Source organism: Ursus arctos, unplaced genomic scaffold (assembly GCF_023065955.2).
Source record: "Ursus arctos isolate Adak ecotype North America unplaced genomic scaffold, UrsArc2.0 scaffold_1, whole genome shotgun sequence".
NCBI lineage: Eukaryota > Metazoa > Chordata > Mammalia > Carnivora > Ursidae > Ursus > Ursus arctos.
The window spans coordinates 66540625-66560416 of record NW_026622763.1 but is presented as its reverse complement, the minus strand read 5'-3'; the positions used below and the strand labels follow the sequence as shown (position 1 = coordinate 66560416).

General features: G+C 35.9%; 1 protein-coding gene across 14 annotated transcripts in view; it reads right to left on the bottom strand.

The window, feature by feature from the left end:
- Nucleotides 1-19792, bottom strand: part of PMS1 (PMS1 homolog 1, mismatch repair system component) — an 87382-nt gene that overhangs the window by 40737 nt on the left and 26853 nt on the right. For 13 of the 14 annotated variants that reach the window (XM_044381336.3, XM_048214221.2, XM_026492336.4 and 10 more), the window contains one exon: nt 11992-12155. In XM_044381336.3, coding sequence (XP_044237271.1) covers nt 11992-12155 — 164 coding nt within the window. Of the gene's footprint in view, nt 1-4402; nt 4447-11991; nt 12156-19792 lie in introns of all 14 variants that reach the window. The other variant, XR_008956002.1, reaches the window with a different exon arrangement.

Genomic DNA, 19792 nt, shown 5'->3' with positions numbered 1-19792 from the left:
TTGAGATAAACGAAAATACTACATACCAAAACTTATTGGGAAGCAGTACAAGAAGTACAGTTTATCCATAGCAAAATGCCTACCTTGTAAAAGAAAGATGTCAAACAACCTAACTATATACCTCAAGTAGCTAGAAAAACAACAAACTAAGGCTAAAGTTAATAGAAGGAAGGAAATAAAGATTAGACCAGAACAGAAATAAATGAAACAGAAAATAGAAAATCAGCAGGAAAAAAACAAAACTAAGACTTGGTTTTTGGAAAAGAAACAAAATTAACAATCCTTCAGCCAGAATAAGAAAAAAAGAAGACCCAAATAAACTTAAAAATGAAGTGATATTACAACTAATGCCACAGAAATAAAAACAATCATGAGACACTATATGAACAATTATATGCCAATAAATAGGATAACTGAGAGAGCTCAATTCCTAGAAACATACAACCTACCAAAACTCAATCATCAAGAAAGAAAAAGTCTGAACAGAATTACAACTATAGAGATTGAATCAATAATCAAAAACCTTTCAACAAAGAAAGCCTAGGACCAGATGGCTCATTGGGGAATTCTACCAAACATTTATTTAAGAATTAACATTGATCCTTCCCAAACTCTTCCAAAAAACTGAAATAAGAAACACTTCAAAACTCATTTTATGAGGCCAGCATTACCTTGATCCCAAAGCCAGACAAGAACACTGTGAAGAAAGAAAACTACAGGCCAAATCCCTGATGAATATAGATACAAAAATCCTCAACAGAACACAAGAAACTGAATCAAACAACACATTAAACAGATCATACACCAATGGGATTTATCTCTAGGGTGCAAGGATGGCTCAACATATGCATTTCAATAAATGTGATACACTATATTAACAAAACAAAGGATAAAAATCACATGATTGCCTCAATAGGTGCAGAAAAAGCATTTGACAAAACTTAACACCTCAAGCTACAAATAGAAGGAAAGTAACTCAACATAATAAAAAGCCATCTTTTTGGCTTTTATCCCATTGTAACCATACTCAATGGTAAAAATACTCATAATCAATGGTAAAAAACTGAAAAGCTTTTTCTTCAAGATCAAGAACAAGACATGGATGCCCATTCTTGCCACTCCTATTCATCATAAAACTGAAGTCCTAGCTAAAGCAATTAGGCAAGAGAAAGAAATAAAAGGCATCCAAATCAGAAAGGAAGAAGTAAAATTGTCCTGTTTGTAGATGACATGATCCTCTATATAAAAAACTCTGAAGACTCCATCAAAAAACTGTTAGAAGTTAGAAATTCAGTAAAGTTGAAGGATACGAAACTATGATACAAAAAACAGCTATGTTTCTATATACTAACAATGAACTATCTGAAAAAAAAAATTAGAAAAACAATTCCATTTACAACAGCACCAAAAAAGAATAAAATACTTAGCAATAAATTTAACTAAAGAGGTGAAAGACTTGTACACTAATGACTACAAAACACTAATGAAAGAAATCAAAAATGACAAATGAGAAGGCATCCTGTGTTCACTGATCAGAAGATTTAATATTGTTAAGATGTCCATACTACATCTACAAATTCAATGCAATTCCTACCAAAAATCCTAATGACATTCTTTACAGAAATAGAAAAACACAATTCTAAAACTCATGGAACCACAAAGGACCACAAATAGCTAAATCAATCCAGAGATAAAGAACAAAACTGGAGGCATCTCACTTCCTAGTTTCAAAATATATTACAAAGCTACAGTAAGCAAAACAGTATGGTACTGGCATTAAAAACAGATATAAAGGCCAATGGAAAAGAATAGAGAGCCCAGAAATAAATCCATGCATATATGGTCAGTTAATGTCTGACAAGGGTGTCAAGAATACACAACGGGGAAAGGACAGTCTCTGCAACTAACAGTGCTGGGAAATGATATCCATATACAAAAGAATGAAATTGGACCCTTATCTTACATCATACACAGAAATCAACTTAAAATGGATTAAAGTCTTAAATATAAGACCTAGAATTGTAAAACTCTTAAAAGAGAAAAACTTCATGACACTGATCTTGGCAATGATTTGATATAGCAAAAGCACAAGCAACAAAAGAAAAACAGACAAAGGGACTTACAACAAACAAAAATGCTTCTGCACAGCTATGGAAGCTATCAACAGAATGAAAAGGTAACCCACGGAATGGTAGAAAGTATGTGCAAACCATATATCTGGTTGTTAATTCCAAAGTATATAAGGCATTCCTAAAATTCACTACTAGAAACACTAATAATACAAATAAAAAATGGGCTAAGAACTTGATAGACATTTTTCCAAAGAAGAAAATACAAATGGCCGACCGATATGTGAAAAAATGCTCAATTTCACTAATCATCAGGCAAATGCATATCAAAACTACACTGAAATATCACCTCACACCTGTCAGGATGTCTATTATCAAAAAAAGAAAAGACAAATATTGGGGAAGATGTGGATAAATTAGAACCCGTGTATACTATTCATGGGAATGCAAATATAATGGAAATAGGATGGAGATACCTCAAAATATTAAAAACAGAACTACCATATGATCTAGCAATCCAATCTCATGCCAGAATATTTATTCAAAGTAACTGAAAGCAGGCTCTGAAAGAGATATTAATATTAGCACTCCCACATTCACTGCAGCACTACTTACAATAGCTAAGATGTGGGAAAAACTTAAATGTCCACTGATGGATCAATGATTAAAGAAAATGTAGTATATACATTTGACAGAATATGATTCAGCCTTAAAAAAGAAAGATATTCTGCAATATATGACAGCACAGATGAATCTTAAGGATATTATGCCAAGTGAAATAAGCCAGTAACAGTAAGACAAAAACTATATGATTCCATTTATAGGAGGTATTTAAATAGTTCATAGAATCAAAAATTGGAATGGTAGTTATCCAGGGGAAGGGGGAGGGGGAAATAGGGAGTTACTAACGAATGGGCATCAAATTTCAGTTAAGCACAATGAAGAAGTTCTAGAGATCTGCTGTATAACATTTTACCTCTAGTCAACAATACTGCACTGTACACTCAAAATCTTAAGGAGGTAGCTCTCATGTTAAATGTTCTCAACAAAATAATGTTTAGAAAGAAAGAAAAAAGACCAAATCCACAGATTCTGAGCTTCCAACACTCCCATCAGCTGGCTCCCTGGTACTTCCCTGATGGTATTTCTCTTCCCATACATCCTGTATTATTCAGATAAGTGTCCCAATAATAACATTAGTTTTCTAATTTTGTGCCTGCTTTTAAAAAACAAGCAGTAAGTTTAAAGGCTAACAAGTAATATCCAGCCTAGAAAGGATTAGCTTTTCTTTCTTAATTGACTAGTTAACAAAACCTCTACTCATGAGGTAACAAAACTTCACTTTAAAACTTCACTTTTTGTTTGATTGTATTAGCTTTTTAGAGTGAAACCAAAATTATGTCAGAATAATACCCATGAAGGTAACTACATTTTATTAAAAGTGAAAGTCACAGGGCACCTGGGTGGCTCAGTCAGTTACGCATCTGCCTTCACCTCAGGTCATGATCCCAGAGTTCTGGGATGGAGCCCCACATTGGGCTCCCTGATCAGTCTGCTTCTCCCTCTCCCTCTGCCTGCCTGCCATTCCCCCTGCTTGTGCTCTCTCTGTCAAATAAATAAATAAAATCTTTAAAAAAATAAATAAAAGTGAAAGTCAGATGCACCCATCCAGGGGTAAAAAAGGGGTAGTGCCTTACCATTTTCCTAGGCATGTAAATTAAATAAATCAGACATCCTCAAATCTTTTCATTTTCCACATGCAGTCAGTCTCATTGATTCTTCCTCATAATAGCCATCACAGACACCCTTTGCTTTCTATGCCCTATGTATTTATCCTAATTCAGGCCCACAGTGCTTATTAGACTTTTGTTATAGCTGTAACACTCGCTGCTTAAAGCATCCTATACTTCCCTGCACACTACTGCCAAACTGTTAGTTAACACCTTGACCAAGTCACTTCCCTACTCCCAATTTTCTATTAAAAAAAAAAAAGCAAAAAAGATTCAGCTTAACATTCAAGACCCTTTATAATCTAGCCTCAAATTATCTTTCATTATCTTCCCCTACTCCTTTGTACAAAATACCTGACTCACCCAAACTGACTTGTCTCTAAATGTGCTCTGCACTTACCTACCTATACCTTTAATGTTCACACTATTTCTCTACCTAGAATGACCTTGATCCATTTATTCACATTAACAAATTCTAAACTATATTAGCAAATACTGTAATAGAATACCCCTATGACTCACCCACCTGGCGGGGGGGGGGGGGATTCTAGGTGAGATCACTTTTACAGGTTGTGTCTACTTCACTGAATCAATAACACCTACCTGTGTCTTGTGACCAAAGTTAGCTCTCCCTCTTCTGAGACTTTCTAGAAGTACCCAGAAAGAAAAGGAAGTATGTTAGATCTAAGAGCTGATATTTGCTATTTTGCCACCTCTCTGTTCCAGCTGCTGTCTTTAACCCTTAGCGACCACATCTGCCAGTATCTTAAATGCTTAAATACCTATGTTCATGATCTAGAATGCACTAGGGCCACCCATGCGATGAAACACTCCTGTCCTCCATGCTCTGAACCCTTGATTACATTCATGTACCACAAATTTTTTGAGCACTTATGTGAAAGACTACTGTAGGCTCTAGGAATACAGCAGTGAAACAATAGTAAAACACCTTTACCCTCATGGAAATTATATTCTAGAGAAGAGAAAGGCAGTAAATCAAGATAAGTATAGTATATAACATATGAGATGGTGATAAGTTTTAAGAAGAAAAATAGAGCAGGAAAATGTGTGTGGGGTAAGGGAAATGGGTGCAATTTTAGGGTGGCTAAAGAAAGCCTGAGGAGTTTGAAAAGCTGAGACTGAGCCAGATATACAGAAAAGTGTTCTACGCAAAGAAACTATAAATACAAAGGTCCTGAGTTGAAAGTATCACTGACAAGGTCAAGGAACACAAGGAGGCTAGTTCAGCTGAAGCAAAATGAGTGAGAGGAAAGAAAGAAATGAGATCAGACATCTATAACAGAGATAAGCAAACTACAGCTCAAGGGCTGAACTGCCTTTAAATTTTTTTTGAAGTTTTACTTCTGTGGTTGCTTTCTTGTTACAACAGCAGAGCTGAATAGTTGTAAAAGACTGTATAGCCCACAAACTGCAAAATATTTACTATATGGCTCTTTATAAAAAAAGTTTACTTACCCCAATGTAGAATTCATAGGACATTTTTATAAAGGCTTTGATGTTGCTGAGAGGGAAACTCATTAAAGAGGAGTTGCATGACCTGACTTACATTTTTATGGGGTTACTCTAGCTGTTAGGCTGGAAATAGACTGAAGACAGCAGGAAGGAAATGGGGAGATCCAATTAGGATGCTATTACAAAAATCCAGGTAAGAGATGATGGTAGCTTGGACCACAGTGGTAGTCACAGACATAGTACAATCTAGTTAATTTTACATATATTTTGAAGGTAGACCTACAGAATTTACTCTTGAATCAAACTGAGAATCAGTAACCAAGCATAATCCTAAGGCTTTTGGTTTGCCAAATGGAAAAACAGTTCTCATATACTGATGGGAAGGGATGTGGAAAAAATAGTTCCAGGAGAGGAGATACAGAGCTCAGTTTTTGACATGTTAAATGTGAGGAGTCCATTTTTACTAAAATATGCAGAGGGATTCTGGGTGGTGATCTGAGTTTAGAGTTCAGGGGTGAGTTGTAGAAAGGAGATAAAAATTTAGGAGTCATCAGTGTATAAATGATACTTAAAGTCATTAGACTGAATAAGCACACTAAAAAAATGAAAACAATATAAATATGTATACATACATAAAAGAAAGTAAATTCCAGGATGCCAGAAGTTTATAAGTTAGGATATGAAATGGAACTAGAGGACTGATAACAAATGGTAGAAAGAGAGATAGGAAAAAAACAAGGTTGTAGACCTAGAAGCCAAGATAAAAAGTGTTTCGAGGATGGGAAGATCAACTGTGGCAAATGCTAATAAGTAAGAAAAGGACGGAGACGTGACCATTGGATTTAGCAATCTGGAGGTCAACAGTGACCCTGACAAGAACAGTTTTAGGAGAGTGGTAGAGAAAGCCTGAGAGAAAGTGGGTTCAAGAGAGAATGGGAGGACAGTAATTGGAAACAATGAATAAAGACAACTATTTCAAGAAGTGAAGGAATCGGTTTTTCCTAGGAACATGGGGAGTACATCCATAGTGATGGAAGGGAAGGTTGAATATATGAGCACAACTGCAAATAGGTGGGTGGTTTGTGGAAGTTCTCTTTTTATTGCCTCAATTTTCTCACTCAAATAGGATGCAAGATCTGATGACAGTGACGACAGAGAAGACGGTGTTGGCTGTCTGTCTGGGACCTCGCCATTCAATGTGTGGTGCACGGACCAGGAGCAACCACGTCACCTGGAGACTTGTTGGAAATGTAGAATCTCAGGTTCTCCCTAACCTACTAAATAAGAATCGGCATTTTAACCAGATCCCAGGTGATCTGCATGCACATTAGTCGGTTTAAAGCACTGATTTAGGGGGCGCCTGGGTGGCTCAGTCATTAAGTGTCTGCCTTCAGCTCAGGGCGTGATCCCAGAGTCCTGGGATCAAGCCCCACATCAGGCTCCTCTGCTAGGAGCCTGCTTCTTCCTCTCCCACTCCCCTGCCTGTGTTCCCTCTCTCGCTGGCTGTCTCTCTCTCTCTGTCAAATAAATAAGCAAAATCTTAAAAAAAAAAAAAAAAAAGCACTGATTTAGGAGACCAGGAAGGAAAATGCACTAGAGAAATACAGTATAACTACCAGGCAGCACTAAGATTAGTAATCATGGATTTAAAGTGGTACTACTTAGGATGGGTGTGTGTTTTCTTTCAGCACATTTTGCTTGGTTCAGGCACCAAGAAGACAAAAAGATGGCTTTAACCAGGATTTGGTTAGTCAAACAAGTACAGTTCAGTGAGAGAAAAGCAATGATAATTATCGATCTTGCAATTTAAGAAGAGAACTGAAGATATCACAGTTAAAAGACAGTAAGATCAATGGATCACAGGTCCAGCAGAGTCTGAAGACTGTTGGAGGGAGTAAGCTGGAGAGACAGAAAGTGATGATCAGAGAGTGAAATATTTAACACTGAAATTATGGAGAAGGTGCAGTTTTTGGCAAAGAGAAGGTCTATGGTATAGTTATGGGAATTAATGGCTGACGTAGGGTGGAGAAAAAAACATCACTGGAGAAAAGGTGAAAGATTTGAGAAGCTAGGAAGGACTGTGTGGATACTGAAATCACCAGAGTGATAGTGATCTAGGAATTTAAAGAACTGAAATTCAAATCTGAATAAGATTTTGGGTTGGAGAGGAAAAAGAACAGTCTGGAAGTTGCAATGAGGCACAGTGAGGTGAGGAACAGGTGAGAGAAATCAGTCACCATTTGGAAGGACTGCAGAAGATATAGTGTTCTCAGGCAAAGCCAGATTTCAGAGCAAGAAGTTCAAAGAAAAGCCTAAGGACACAGGGATTTTACTCATGACTAGTCATGAAATGGGGCATTTCAGGACATGGGGATGTGTGAGAGACGGAGTTAGAGAAAGCAATGATTTGAATGAGAAAAAGAGTCCAGGGCAACTGGGTGGCTCAGTTAGTTAAGGCTCTGCCTTCAGCTCACTCAGGTCCTCATTCTGGAGTTCTGGGATCGAGCCCCCGGTCAGGCTCCCTGCTCAGGGGGAGTCTGCTTCTGTCTCTGTGCCCCTGCCCCCAGTCATGATCTCTCTCTCTCTCAAATACATAAATAAAATCTTAAAAAGAGTCCAGGGTAATAAAGGGATGAGTTGAGAGACTCAGGCTTCTTGGGCTGATTGACATAAATGAGAATAAAAACATGATGTGATTAGGGCTGGTAGTCCGAAAGCACTTTGTAGTTGCAAGACTCTGACTTTTAAGGGAAAGGGTAGAGAGGTCTTGCCAGGATTGAGAGTTCTGGGAATCCCAGCTGAAACTTCCAGACAAAAGCATGGAGGAGAGAGGGATGATTTTGTTCTCAGAAGTAAAGATTTCCTAATGGTAACTGCCAATGAACATCTACACCCCATTGCTCTGGGCTCTCATCTGGCTCCTATCAATAAAAATCTAAGAAGTTTTCCTTTCTACATATTAGATACCTTCCCTCACTCATAGGAATTTTTTTCAGAGATTTTGCTGAACCTCTCTTGCCTTTACTGCCTTTATTTAGTACAGAACTGCATCCCAACTATAAAGAGGATTTAAAAGTTTCTTTCCATAAAGCTCTTAGGCCTCAGGCAAGTTCTCTAAATGTTTTGTGACAGGTAAAGCGATGCTTCATCTGTTCAGAGCAAGAGAGAACTTTTGTTTATGGGCTCAAACCTATCTCTGCACACTGATCTACCCCAGCCAAGACATTTGCTAAACAAAACAAAACAAAATCCACACAAACTTTCAAGGTTGGAACTGGAAGAATTAATTTCTTCATAAGAAAAGAGCATTTGAACCAAAGTCCTGAACTGGAATTTCTTGTTGACTATACTGCCTCCATAACCTTGCTTGGGATGTGGGAGGGGGTTAACCCTTTAACACTGGTCCAACTGTGGACTTTTTCTTGATTCTGTACAGCTGAAACAAAATAGAGACATTTAACAATATTTGAGTAAAAGGCTAAAAGTACTGCAAAAAAGAATAAAATGAACAGAGAATTACAGGCTTCCACTTTTTATCTTGTTTATAACCTAATAAACATGTCCCTTTTTTATCATTCTTGGTCACCTGCTTCCTCCCAAATCTTCAGCCACCACCACAGAAGAGTCTCTCTCCCTCCTACAGACCCAGAGAACTATATGTCAAGAGAGAGCCACTACACTCACTACCAAATCTCTATGACCACTTTCCTGGGTTTCTGTTCCTTGCTAAGGTCCTGCCTCTTCCTGGAGTGACTGATGCCAGATATTCAACTTTTTGAAGCTGTGCCATCATTCTTCCAGACCTCAAAAATAAATAAGCTGATCCCAATAAGCCTTAACACTCATGTGACATGGAGGAGGGGTAGGTGGGTGGGAAGTCATTCCTTAAATTACTTCTCTCTTATAACAGTAAAACCCTTGTATCAGTGATAATCCAATTTAGCTTTTGCAATACAGTGGGCTTCTAATTATCAAGACAAAAGTCAATTCAAAACAATTTTTGAAACCACAAATATCTTAGGCAGAAGAAAATATTCACAAAAATCAACAAATATGAAGTATGAAAGTATTCCTTATTTGAAAACATAATTTAACATAATATTCTGAACTAGTTGTCTACAAAACATTCATGCACATATGAGATAGCTAGAATACTGAAGTAGTTTCAGACATTATCACATTGAGAAAAACTTTTAATTCCAGGAAATAACTACTTTATAAATGAAAATATACACAGCAGGACCTCACAGGAATTCAGCTATTACAACAAAAGCTGAATACTATAGTGCTTTTTAAGGAATGGCTCTAGCAATTTCTCCAAATAATATCTACTTTAAATAAAGTCACTGAATCCACTTGTAAATTATTTCCCTTTGGCTGTCTCATTATTCAATATGCTTTCAAGGAACATGGTGATGAAAGAAGAAAAATACCTCTTTCTAACATAACCATACTGGCAAGAACATCAACATTATCAGTATTCAAAGAATGTCTTGGCAGGTTAAACCTTCATAAAAAGAAGGAACACTATCTAATCCAAGATGTCAAAATAGCAATAGTACTTCTCATATTATGTGCAATATGATTGTTTGTTTCTAAAGAAGAAAAAAACTTCAAAAAAGGATGTCAATATTGTTATGTGTAAATTTTAGGCAAAGGCAAAAAAATTCTTCAGAAAAGCACATAAAGAATGATAAACATGTTTAAAAGAAAAAGGCAAACAGCAGAGCAGGACTCAATGTTCAAAGAGATTTATGACATGTGCCACTACTATTCTGGGAGGTTTAACAATATATTTCAACATTTGAGGCAGAACAGTACTATTAAGAAACAAAAGTGGAATAATAATTAGTACAAAGAGAAAAAAGCTTGAAAACAGATTACTTATTCTAATTAAGTCCTTGATTTCCTTGTGTAGTAATAGCTAATACTTAATTTTAAGATTTTTTATAATCTTACATTATTTTCATGGTATAATACTCTCAGCATACTCTTTAGGATTTGAATTGCATCTGAAATTACTGAAGGATATCAAGGGACTTGTGTTTGTTCAATATCAGTTCAGATGTGCAGTCCTCCAAAAATAATAAAATGCAGCATTTTATAAAATACTACTTTCCAGTCTCATAATGCATGCACTGATGATCTTATAAATGGTTGGGAAAATTTATATAAACTTATCCAAAACTTAGAAAATATGTATTTGACTTTAAATACTCATTTCCATTATATGAAGCAGAAATCTTGGTTTAATTTAGTATTATTTTCTCATACTCAAAACATTTCTCTTTATAATTGCTTTTCTTTTAAAAATATGTAGTTCCTATAGTCATATCATTCCTATCACTTTTTTCATATATTTTCCCTTCCTGACCACTTATTCTTCTGTCCTTGATCTTTTTTTAACTTGGGTACATTTGATTTTTAATTGCTAAATGTCCTTTGGATCAGGAGGTCATGGGGTTATTTATACTAGCAGGATGAGCCTCCATCCGTCAACATCCTGAGGAATCATAGCATGGTAGAGCTGGAAGAGATCTCAAGGTATCATGTGGTTGAGCTCTATGGCAGCAGGAACAGGTGGCTGACTAATCTTAACGTTCTTCTTTCTTTTTTGTTTTTTTAAGATGATCAGAGATTTTGATCATAAATATTCTACCACAGCTTGGTTTAATACAGAATCATCTTAATAACAAGTAAATAGACATAGAGTAGAAGAAAAAAAACTGGAGGGTTCTGACCTCAGTACTATTACTTATTATAAAATATAAAACAATTTCTTTGATTACTCTGAGCTTCAGCTTCCTCATACAAATAGAGATAATGCTGCCTAACTTACAAAGTTATTGTAAGTGTTCTGAACCCTGGAACAGAACTATATAAATGTAATATAGTATTAAAATGGGAAAACAAGACAGTAGAGTGTAAAGAGCCTGCACTCTGCAGGCATGTTAAGTTTCTAATCCCATCTCAACAATTTAGTAGCTGTGCGGCACACAGTTTTAAACCCCTCTGAGTTCAGTTTAGAGGACAACAGTAAATTAACGTGTCCACCTCACTTAGTTGTTGCTGTGGATTATAGGAGCCTAATGGACTTAGGATATGATGTAGCATTGCATAGGCCCTCAATAAATGTTAACTCTCAACTCCCCATAAGGTTTCCATACTTCTGCCGTGTGGTCCTGCTCTCCTCTCATTAAATATTTCAAGTGCACATGTGGAACTTTATGAAAAACAGAATAATCAGAAAATACATAAACTGTTCTTTCCACCAAGATTCATCAAGCAAGAATTTCTTCATCAGCCTCGCTTTGAAAAATGAAAAGAAATGAGGTAGAGCTTCCTTAAAAAAACAAAAAAAAAAACCTCTTCCAAAGAAAAACCTATTTGTAATAGGTGAAAAATGTCACTAAACTGTGAACTTCTTAAAGGAGAACACGTCTTACTCATCTTCATATCTGGGAAACACTCAAACATTTCTTGGATGTCTACTGGCAGAATCACTGATCTCAGAAATTAAAAAATGAAGGGTTCAATCAGATTTCATTTAGGTATCAGATAAGAAAGTAAAGATGCTCTTTATATAATAAAGATAAAACTGAAGAAATGTAGACATATTTTTGCAAGACTTTACATATCTGATTTAGATAAAATACATTGTCCCTTTATAATAATATATCACATACCAAAAAACACTATAGAAGCATAATAATGCTTACCTTGTTATGTATTAAAACAATCCTTAAGTCAGGTTTAAGTATACCATAGCTTATGAGGAGATCCTGGACCTTTTTTATTTCATCTTTACATTTTTTAGCAGTTGAGTAGAACTGCTTTCTTACAGGTAGATTCTTAAACAGTTTTAAAGCAGTTACAGTTGTACCTGTTGGCAGATAAGAAGAAAGCACATTTAGATGTGAAAAAAACTTCACAAATCTTCAAATCTATATACACCAGTATTTAACCCCTTCTATCACTGAAGGCCAGTCCACTCCCAACCTTGGGAACCCAAAGGTGGCTCAATTTTGCAACCTATTCTGATCCTTTGCTAGACTGCTCTATTTGTCACTGGACTGGCCTGGCCAAGTATGATCTCTTCTGTGTAATCAAAATAAGAATAATCTTATTTCTACCACCACAGAGAAACATGGGCTCACTAGAATATAGTATGTTAAGAAATCTGCTGATATTCAGACCACCTGGGAATGAAGCTTATTCTACACCTTAAAATATAATATATAGGTGGCATAAGGCTAAAAATACAACAAATATGAAAGTTCCAATTACTCCACAAAGAATTCTTACCTGAAATAATATCTAACTGCCTGGTTTAACTTCATCTACTGAACAACAAATATTCAAAACACAGGATTATCTAACACAAGGATTTCTTTTTTACTAGTCAAGTTATTTAACTACAAAGTTGAATAAAGGTAAAAAAAAAACTATACTGCTTATTAGGTTAATAATCAGCTTTTACTTAAAAAAACACACAAAATTAGAACTGGATATTTTCTCATGACTATAGCATAAGTGTGTGTTTTTCAAATACTGAGGAACTTTTAAAACCACCAGTCACCAGCTAATCTGGACGTAGTAAATCAATCTCCTCATGTGATTCTAATGAATGTACCGCCAGGGTTGAGAAATAAAACACTGAGGAGTCAAAAAATCAACTTAGTGTACAGTTTTCAACCACGGCACTACTGACACTTGTTGAGGGGGCTGTCCTATGCATTGCAGGTTGTGTAGTTGTACCCTTGGCCGCTACCTTCTAGCTGCCAGCAGTACCCAACCCAGTCGTGACAATAAAAACCTCCCCACACATTGCCAAATGTCTCATGGGAGGCAAAATTACCTTCGGTTAAGAATCACTGATTTACTACATAGCAACTAGCATTTTTTAAAAAAGGTAAAATAAAATAAAGTCTTGAATAAACAAGAACAGGAAATAGAGTGCATCACACATTATAAGTGTATATAGTATATCAAGAATTTTTTGCTTTGATTAGATTTGTATGAACTAGGTTGCTATTAAAATGTATTTCTCATTGTGAGGGAAAGTCAGAAAGGCTAGAAGTTGCTGCAATAGGTCAATCTTTGACCTACTGCTCATAACAAAGGGCAAAAACACATGGATGGCAAACACGAGGGAAATATAAGACTTAGAAACCCAAGCATAAAATCAGAGGAGTTCCAGGAAGAAAAAAACAAACAAATGGAGAATCAATAAATAAACATAAGAAAATTTTCTTGAGTTAAAGTCTTGGGTGCAGACTTCAAGAGCTTACTACAAGTAGGAATACACACATACACATATATATAAAGACACCGCATTTCACCTGGAAATCCTACATTTTAAAGGTAAGGAAAAAATTTTACAAACTTTCAGAGAGAATAATTTCCTTATGAGGAAAGACTAGCATCAAATTTTTTAACTGTAAAACCAGAAGACAATCTACAGACGACTGAGGGGTAATCAAGAAACCTACTACACCCACTTGAGCTAGGTACAAGGCAAAATGAAGACATTTTTGAACTTGCAAGAATATTACCCAAGTACATTTAATGTACTTGGAGGATAAACACTGGCTAGATGAGAATTACACCAAAACAGAAGTTTCATGACAAAAGAAGATGAGAAAATAAACTTGGTGAGCAAAGACTCTAAGCCAAACATAAGATGGCAATGTGGCTGGAACATGCAATGCAACGGTTAAATAGGGATTACTGAAACAAAAGATAATGTAGGAGAGAGCCTAACAGGAGCATGGAACTCACTGTTTTAAACTATTAATAATAATACTGGATAACTGGAGTAAAGGGGTTGGGAATAAAGAGGGCTAAAGCTTATAGCTATATAACCTTGACTGTGGCTATCTCCTTTCCTACCAATGTCCTTCCCTCTGCTCTGTCCTCCAACACATCATACTTGTTTCCACCTCAGAGCTTTTGCCCATGTTCTTTGCCCTACCCTTTGCATGGCTAACTCTTTTATCAATCATCAGATCTCAACCTAAGTATCAGTCCTTTAAAGGATCCACCCTGAATGCCCTATCAAAGACTGGTTCTCCCAAACTGAAACCATGTTTTATTTCTTCCTAGAAATTATCAATATTTGAAAAAACTTGTGTCTGCCTCCCCTCTTAGAATACAAGAAGCATGAGAGCAAGTGACTGTCTACCATGTTTGACATAACATTCCCAGCACCTCAATGACTAATAACTTGTAGGCATGTAACAAAAAATTTTTGAATAAACAAATGAATAGAAATGCATGCATAGAAATGAATGCATAGAAGAAACAAAGAGAAATAGGGTAGTAAGAATAAACTTCATATTTGTTTGGATTGTTTCCTTAGTTATAAGGGACACATGGTATTTTTGTAATTTTTGAAAGGGAATTCACTAAAAGAAAAAAATCCAAAATGTTAGGGAAAAAAGATCATGCGCAAAAAACCCAAAGGAAAAGCTGTATTTCTATTTTGCTCACATGTGATGTTTTTCTTTTTCTTTTCTCTTGATCAGGTATTTCATCAGCATATTACATAACTGACAATTTAATTAAAAACAATATTTTTTTTGCTTTCCTCCGTTTTTATGTAGGGTATTTCACAAATAAAACTAAAGTCCTTGGATCCCCACTTGTAACACTGTGGTGCTACTATTCTCTGCCTTAGTTAAGTAAAAAGGCCACTGCCAAGTTTTGAGGTGAAGTTGACAGAGAGCAAGGAGTGCACACAGCCCAACAATCAAAACAAGCATGCACTCTGCCTCCCTGCTAAATAGAGCACACACTTACAGCAGAATTTATATCAGATTCTATAATCAGAGACCTTCTATGCCTTTTTCTCATTTCACTCTATGTTCTGCCTAGATATTTCCTTCACTCCCACAGCTTCAACTACCACCTATATGCCAATGACTCTTTTGATCAAAGTTTTAAGAAACACCACAGTTTTATAAATCTCTGAAAAAGAAGAACATTGCCAATTAAATCATGATATACAATGCCTTGACAACAGTCCTGTGCAACACATGAATTAGCCTAGTCACACCAGCCTCTCACTGCTTAGACATTACTTTTAGCTATCCCCACAGATACGGCAATTTCCTCTGGTGTGTTTAATTTCAATTGAAGCATGTGATAGCAATCCTTTTGTACTTAACCCAGCTTTTTTCACTTGTGTCTAATGTCTCCTTTTTAGAACTCATAAAGGATTTGTTTTTGCAAGAAAATATTTCTGAAACTGTTGTTTATTCCTGCAATCAACACATGAATTACCAATTAATACACAAAATTTCCTGTCCAAAAAGGATCTGGGGAGGCCATTAATTATAAGCCACAACCTGTTTTCAGAGATGTCAAAATGTGACAAAACACGCATCTTAGAACTAAGATATATTATCTGAGACCTACGGCGTTCAAGTTACATATAAATGCTTATTCAATATCATCACATGGATGTCCCAAAGCCACCTCAAACCAACCACATCCAGACCTGAATTCACTATTTTCCTCCATGAGTCTGATACTTATACCTATTCTCTTTCTCATATAACATTGACATCCAACAGTTTGCAAAGGCAGATATTCTAGCTTTAACTGATTCTTCCCTCTACCTCTTACTGCATATGTCTTCTAGGCCTACCTATTCTATCCTAAAAATCTCTCTCAGATCTATGTCAAGTCCCGGGGTGCCTGGGTGGCTCAGTCATTAAGCATCTGCCTTCGGCTCAGGGCGTGATCCCAGGGTCCTGGAATCTAGCCCTGCATCAGGCTCCCTCCTCCGCTGGAAGCCTGCTTCTTCCTCTCCCACTCCCCCTGCTTGTGTTCCCTCTCTCGCTGGCTGTCTCTCTGTCAGATAAAAAAATAAAATCTTAAAAAAAAAAAAAAAATCTATGTCAAGTCCCTTTCCTTCCTTCAAAACTTAGTTCAAGATGACACTTCTTATAATAAGATATAATTTATGGTATTATAATGTTCTGCTAGTTAATTTTGTAAATAACATATTTGCCCTCTACCTAAAAAGTTTCAGTGGCTCACTGTTGGTTATAAGAAAAGGTATAAACTTTTACTTTCGGTTCTAGAAATTGCACTTGGTTCTTTCTTAGAGTTCCATTTCTCTACTGAAATTCTCCACCTTTTTACCAATTTTGATCATCTTTTCCTCTAAATTCTCTAACATAGTTATTTTAAGTTCTTGTCTGCTAATTCATACATCTAGGTCATGTTTGTGTTTACTTATGTTATTTTTTTCTCTTGATTTTACGTTCCATTTTCCTTATGTTTCTCAGTATTTTTGTTTTTGCCAGACATTGCTTACAAAAGAAAAATAAATACTTAAGTAGATAATATTTTCCCCCAGAGAAGGCACTTCATTTCCTCTGTCAAGCAGCTAGAGTGACAAGAGGATCTCTTCAATATAATTAGGAATGTAACTGGGTTGGAGCTGAGCTATCCCTTTATTTAGCTCTAGTTCACTTTCAGTTTCAAATGTCTTAAGGATGGAGGGGGTAGAGCTCAGGGGTAGAGCATTTGACTGCAAATGTCCTAAGGATGGAATCAGGTCTTCTCCTCTAGCAAGGCTTTGGGATCTAAGCACTGCAAGACATTAAGATCTTTGTTTCTTTTAGCTCAATCCCAATTTTCTTTATCACTGCTTACTCAGCAAAAGTCCTGATGAGATTTGGCATCTGGGGTGAACCAGCTTTGTGTTTGGGGATCCCATCCTCCAATGTGTCATGTCAGCTCACATGTGGCTATTAAAAGTTCAGCGGGTTTCTTCTAGGTCCATAAAAGATCCTTTATCCACAACGGAGACCACCTATGCCTCCAGACTCAGTTAATGCTCTCAGAGATGCAAGTAGCTGCCAGTCTCTTCTTGTCTAGGAAGGGTTATCTTTCTCTTGAACTTAGTTCATTTAACTTCCTTCCCCACCCCCTGCCCCCAAGTTTTCATTTAAATTCCAGTTAGTTAACATAGAGTGTAATATTAGTTTAAGGTGTTAGATTTAGTGATTCATCACTTACATACAAAACCCAGTGCTTACCACAACACACGCCCTCTTTAATACCCACCATGTATTTAACCCAACCACCCACCTACCTCCCTTCCAGCAACCCTCAGTTTGTTCTGTATAGTTAAAGAGTTTCTTTTACAGTTTGCCTCTCCTTTTTTCCCCCTCTGTGTTCATCTGTTTTGTTTCTTAAATTCCATATGAGTGAATCATACGGTATTTGTCTACTTTGTGACATAGTTCTTCAATGGGTTTTAAAAAAATACAAGTTTTTAAAAGTATGTGCTCTTTCATCATTCCTCTCTTGCTGCAAGGTTAAACTCCCACCCCTTCTTACCTACCATCTTCAAACTCAAATGATAACTTTTCTGAAAGATTCCCTAACCTTCCTCTAGGCAACTGGTGGCTTCTATTTGCTGTCATTCCTTATTCAGTCATCTGTGTTCTCCACTACTCTGTCAGTTCCTTTAATTCATCTGTGTTCTCTACTGGCTGTGACAAATATAATGGCATATATTGTAGCTGTGGACAGACAGATGGTGAGAAGGCAGGCAGGCAAAAATCAGTAAAGCAGAATATAAATGTGTTTATGAAAAGAAAAGATACCTGTTGGCTTTTAAATATGTTATACATGAAAGATCACACTATAATTAATCCATATATTGAAAAAGTATTGCTTCAGCAGTTAAAAATGTTCTCTTAGAGCAAACTGAGAATTACCAATAAGCCAAGATTATATATGTTTGAATAAAATTTAATGATGGTAAACTTTGCTGATTCTACATAAAAGGTGTATCCTTAAAAAAAGTACCAAGTAATACTGGCCAATAGGGAAGAGGCCCTAGTACTATCATATTTTACAAGAGAACTGCTCACCTCTCTAACTTTAGCACATTCTACAAACACCAGAATTAAATTGCAGTCCTATAGTATGGCTCCCTGTTATATTTTTACATAACCCTATGTTATGCCATTTATAAGGGCAGCTATTTATATTCCTAGTGTAAAGAGGTACGGTTGCTTGAATGTTTCAAACTTTTCTTAAACTATTTATTGAGTAATGTTTCATTCTCCAGATGAAAAAATCTTCCAATACACGCACAATCATACCTAGCAGGGATTTACAAAGTACATGATGCTCTACTCTAATAACAGGGTAAGGAAAGGAACTACCCTGATTACTTTAAATATACTACTTTTGATATCTGAGAAATTCCTAAGGCAGAAGTACGAGGAGGTGTTAAAAGAACTTGTCCAGGAGAGTATATCAATTTAGAAGCTTATACTGATTAGGGTAAAGGAAATAGAAGTGATGACACAAAGAAGATAGGATTAAAACAAATAATTTAGTACGTTACTGGTAAAATAATTTAAAAGCTGGGGATTTATTTTTACATTTGTTAATTTTTTTAATTTCTTAAAATAGAAGTGAACAGAAGGGTAATTTAAAATGACATACTATTAAACACATATATCATTTTAAATGGTTGAATTAATCCATAAAACAAATACCTACACCCAGAAAAACCAGAACTGGAATCTCCAGGCAACTATTTTTAAACATTTTAAATATGTTTTTTTAAAGGGGTAACAAATTTTCCAATGCCTAAAAAAGATTTTGCTGTAAGCTGTCCCTGCATCTACAGTTAGGCTGTCTACAGGTGTCATTATCCGATCTATCGGATGACATGAGGAGTAACTGCTATGACAAGGATGTTCACACCACTGCAGAAATTAATCTACAAGAACCCTAAATGCACATGTATTAATTAAGATGGTTGTACTGTAGTTTTATCTTACACAGAAAATATTTAAATGGAAGTTGAATGACAGCTGGTGCTGAAATGTGAGTCTGAGTCAATCACTCAAAAACTATCAGCACTGGGCAATATAAACGTAAAAGTCTTTTTGAAAGTGTTTGCAGATTTCTGTAAAATGTCCATCTACAGCAATTTGAAACTAAGAGCTTGATTTTTTGTTGCTTTCCTAGCCAATCAACTATAATTAGGAGATAAAAATGAATCATGAAAGGCAATTACTAGATTCACAACTAATCGCCTTCCAAGTACATTGTTTCTTAAGAGGAATATGCAAAAGAAAATAAGGATCATTTCTTGACTGCAGAAATTCTTTAATATGCATACCTAGTAGTCTCAGTGAAGTAGAAGACTTAGCAAAAAAAGAAAAATCAATCAGCAAATGGGCAAAGATCAGAGGGATTCCATATTAAGTATTGTTATTTCATAGTTCCCATGGAGATGAAAGTATGAGAAGAATGAGTGATGCAGAGCAACAGGCCATCCACATTAGATTGGCTACTGCTAAGACAAAAATAAATACATTAAGTTTTAAAAGGTGACTAGATTACTTCAAAGTACTCTACTGGATAGCCACCCAAATATCTCCTAATGGTTTCTTAATTTGAACTCCTAAAAACTGGAGTCAAGAGAATTTCTAGAAAGGGACCATACTAAAAAAACAAAAAACAAAAAACCCTTCT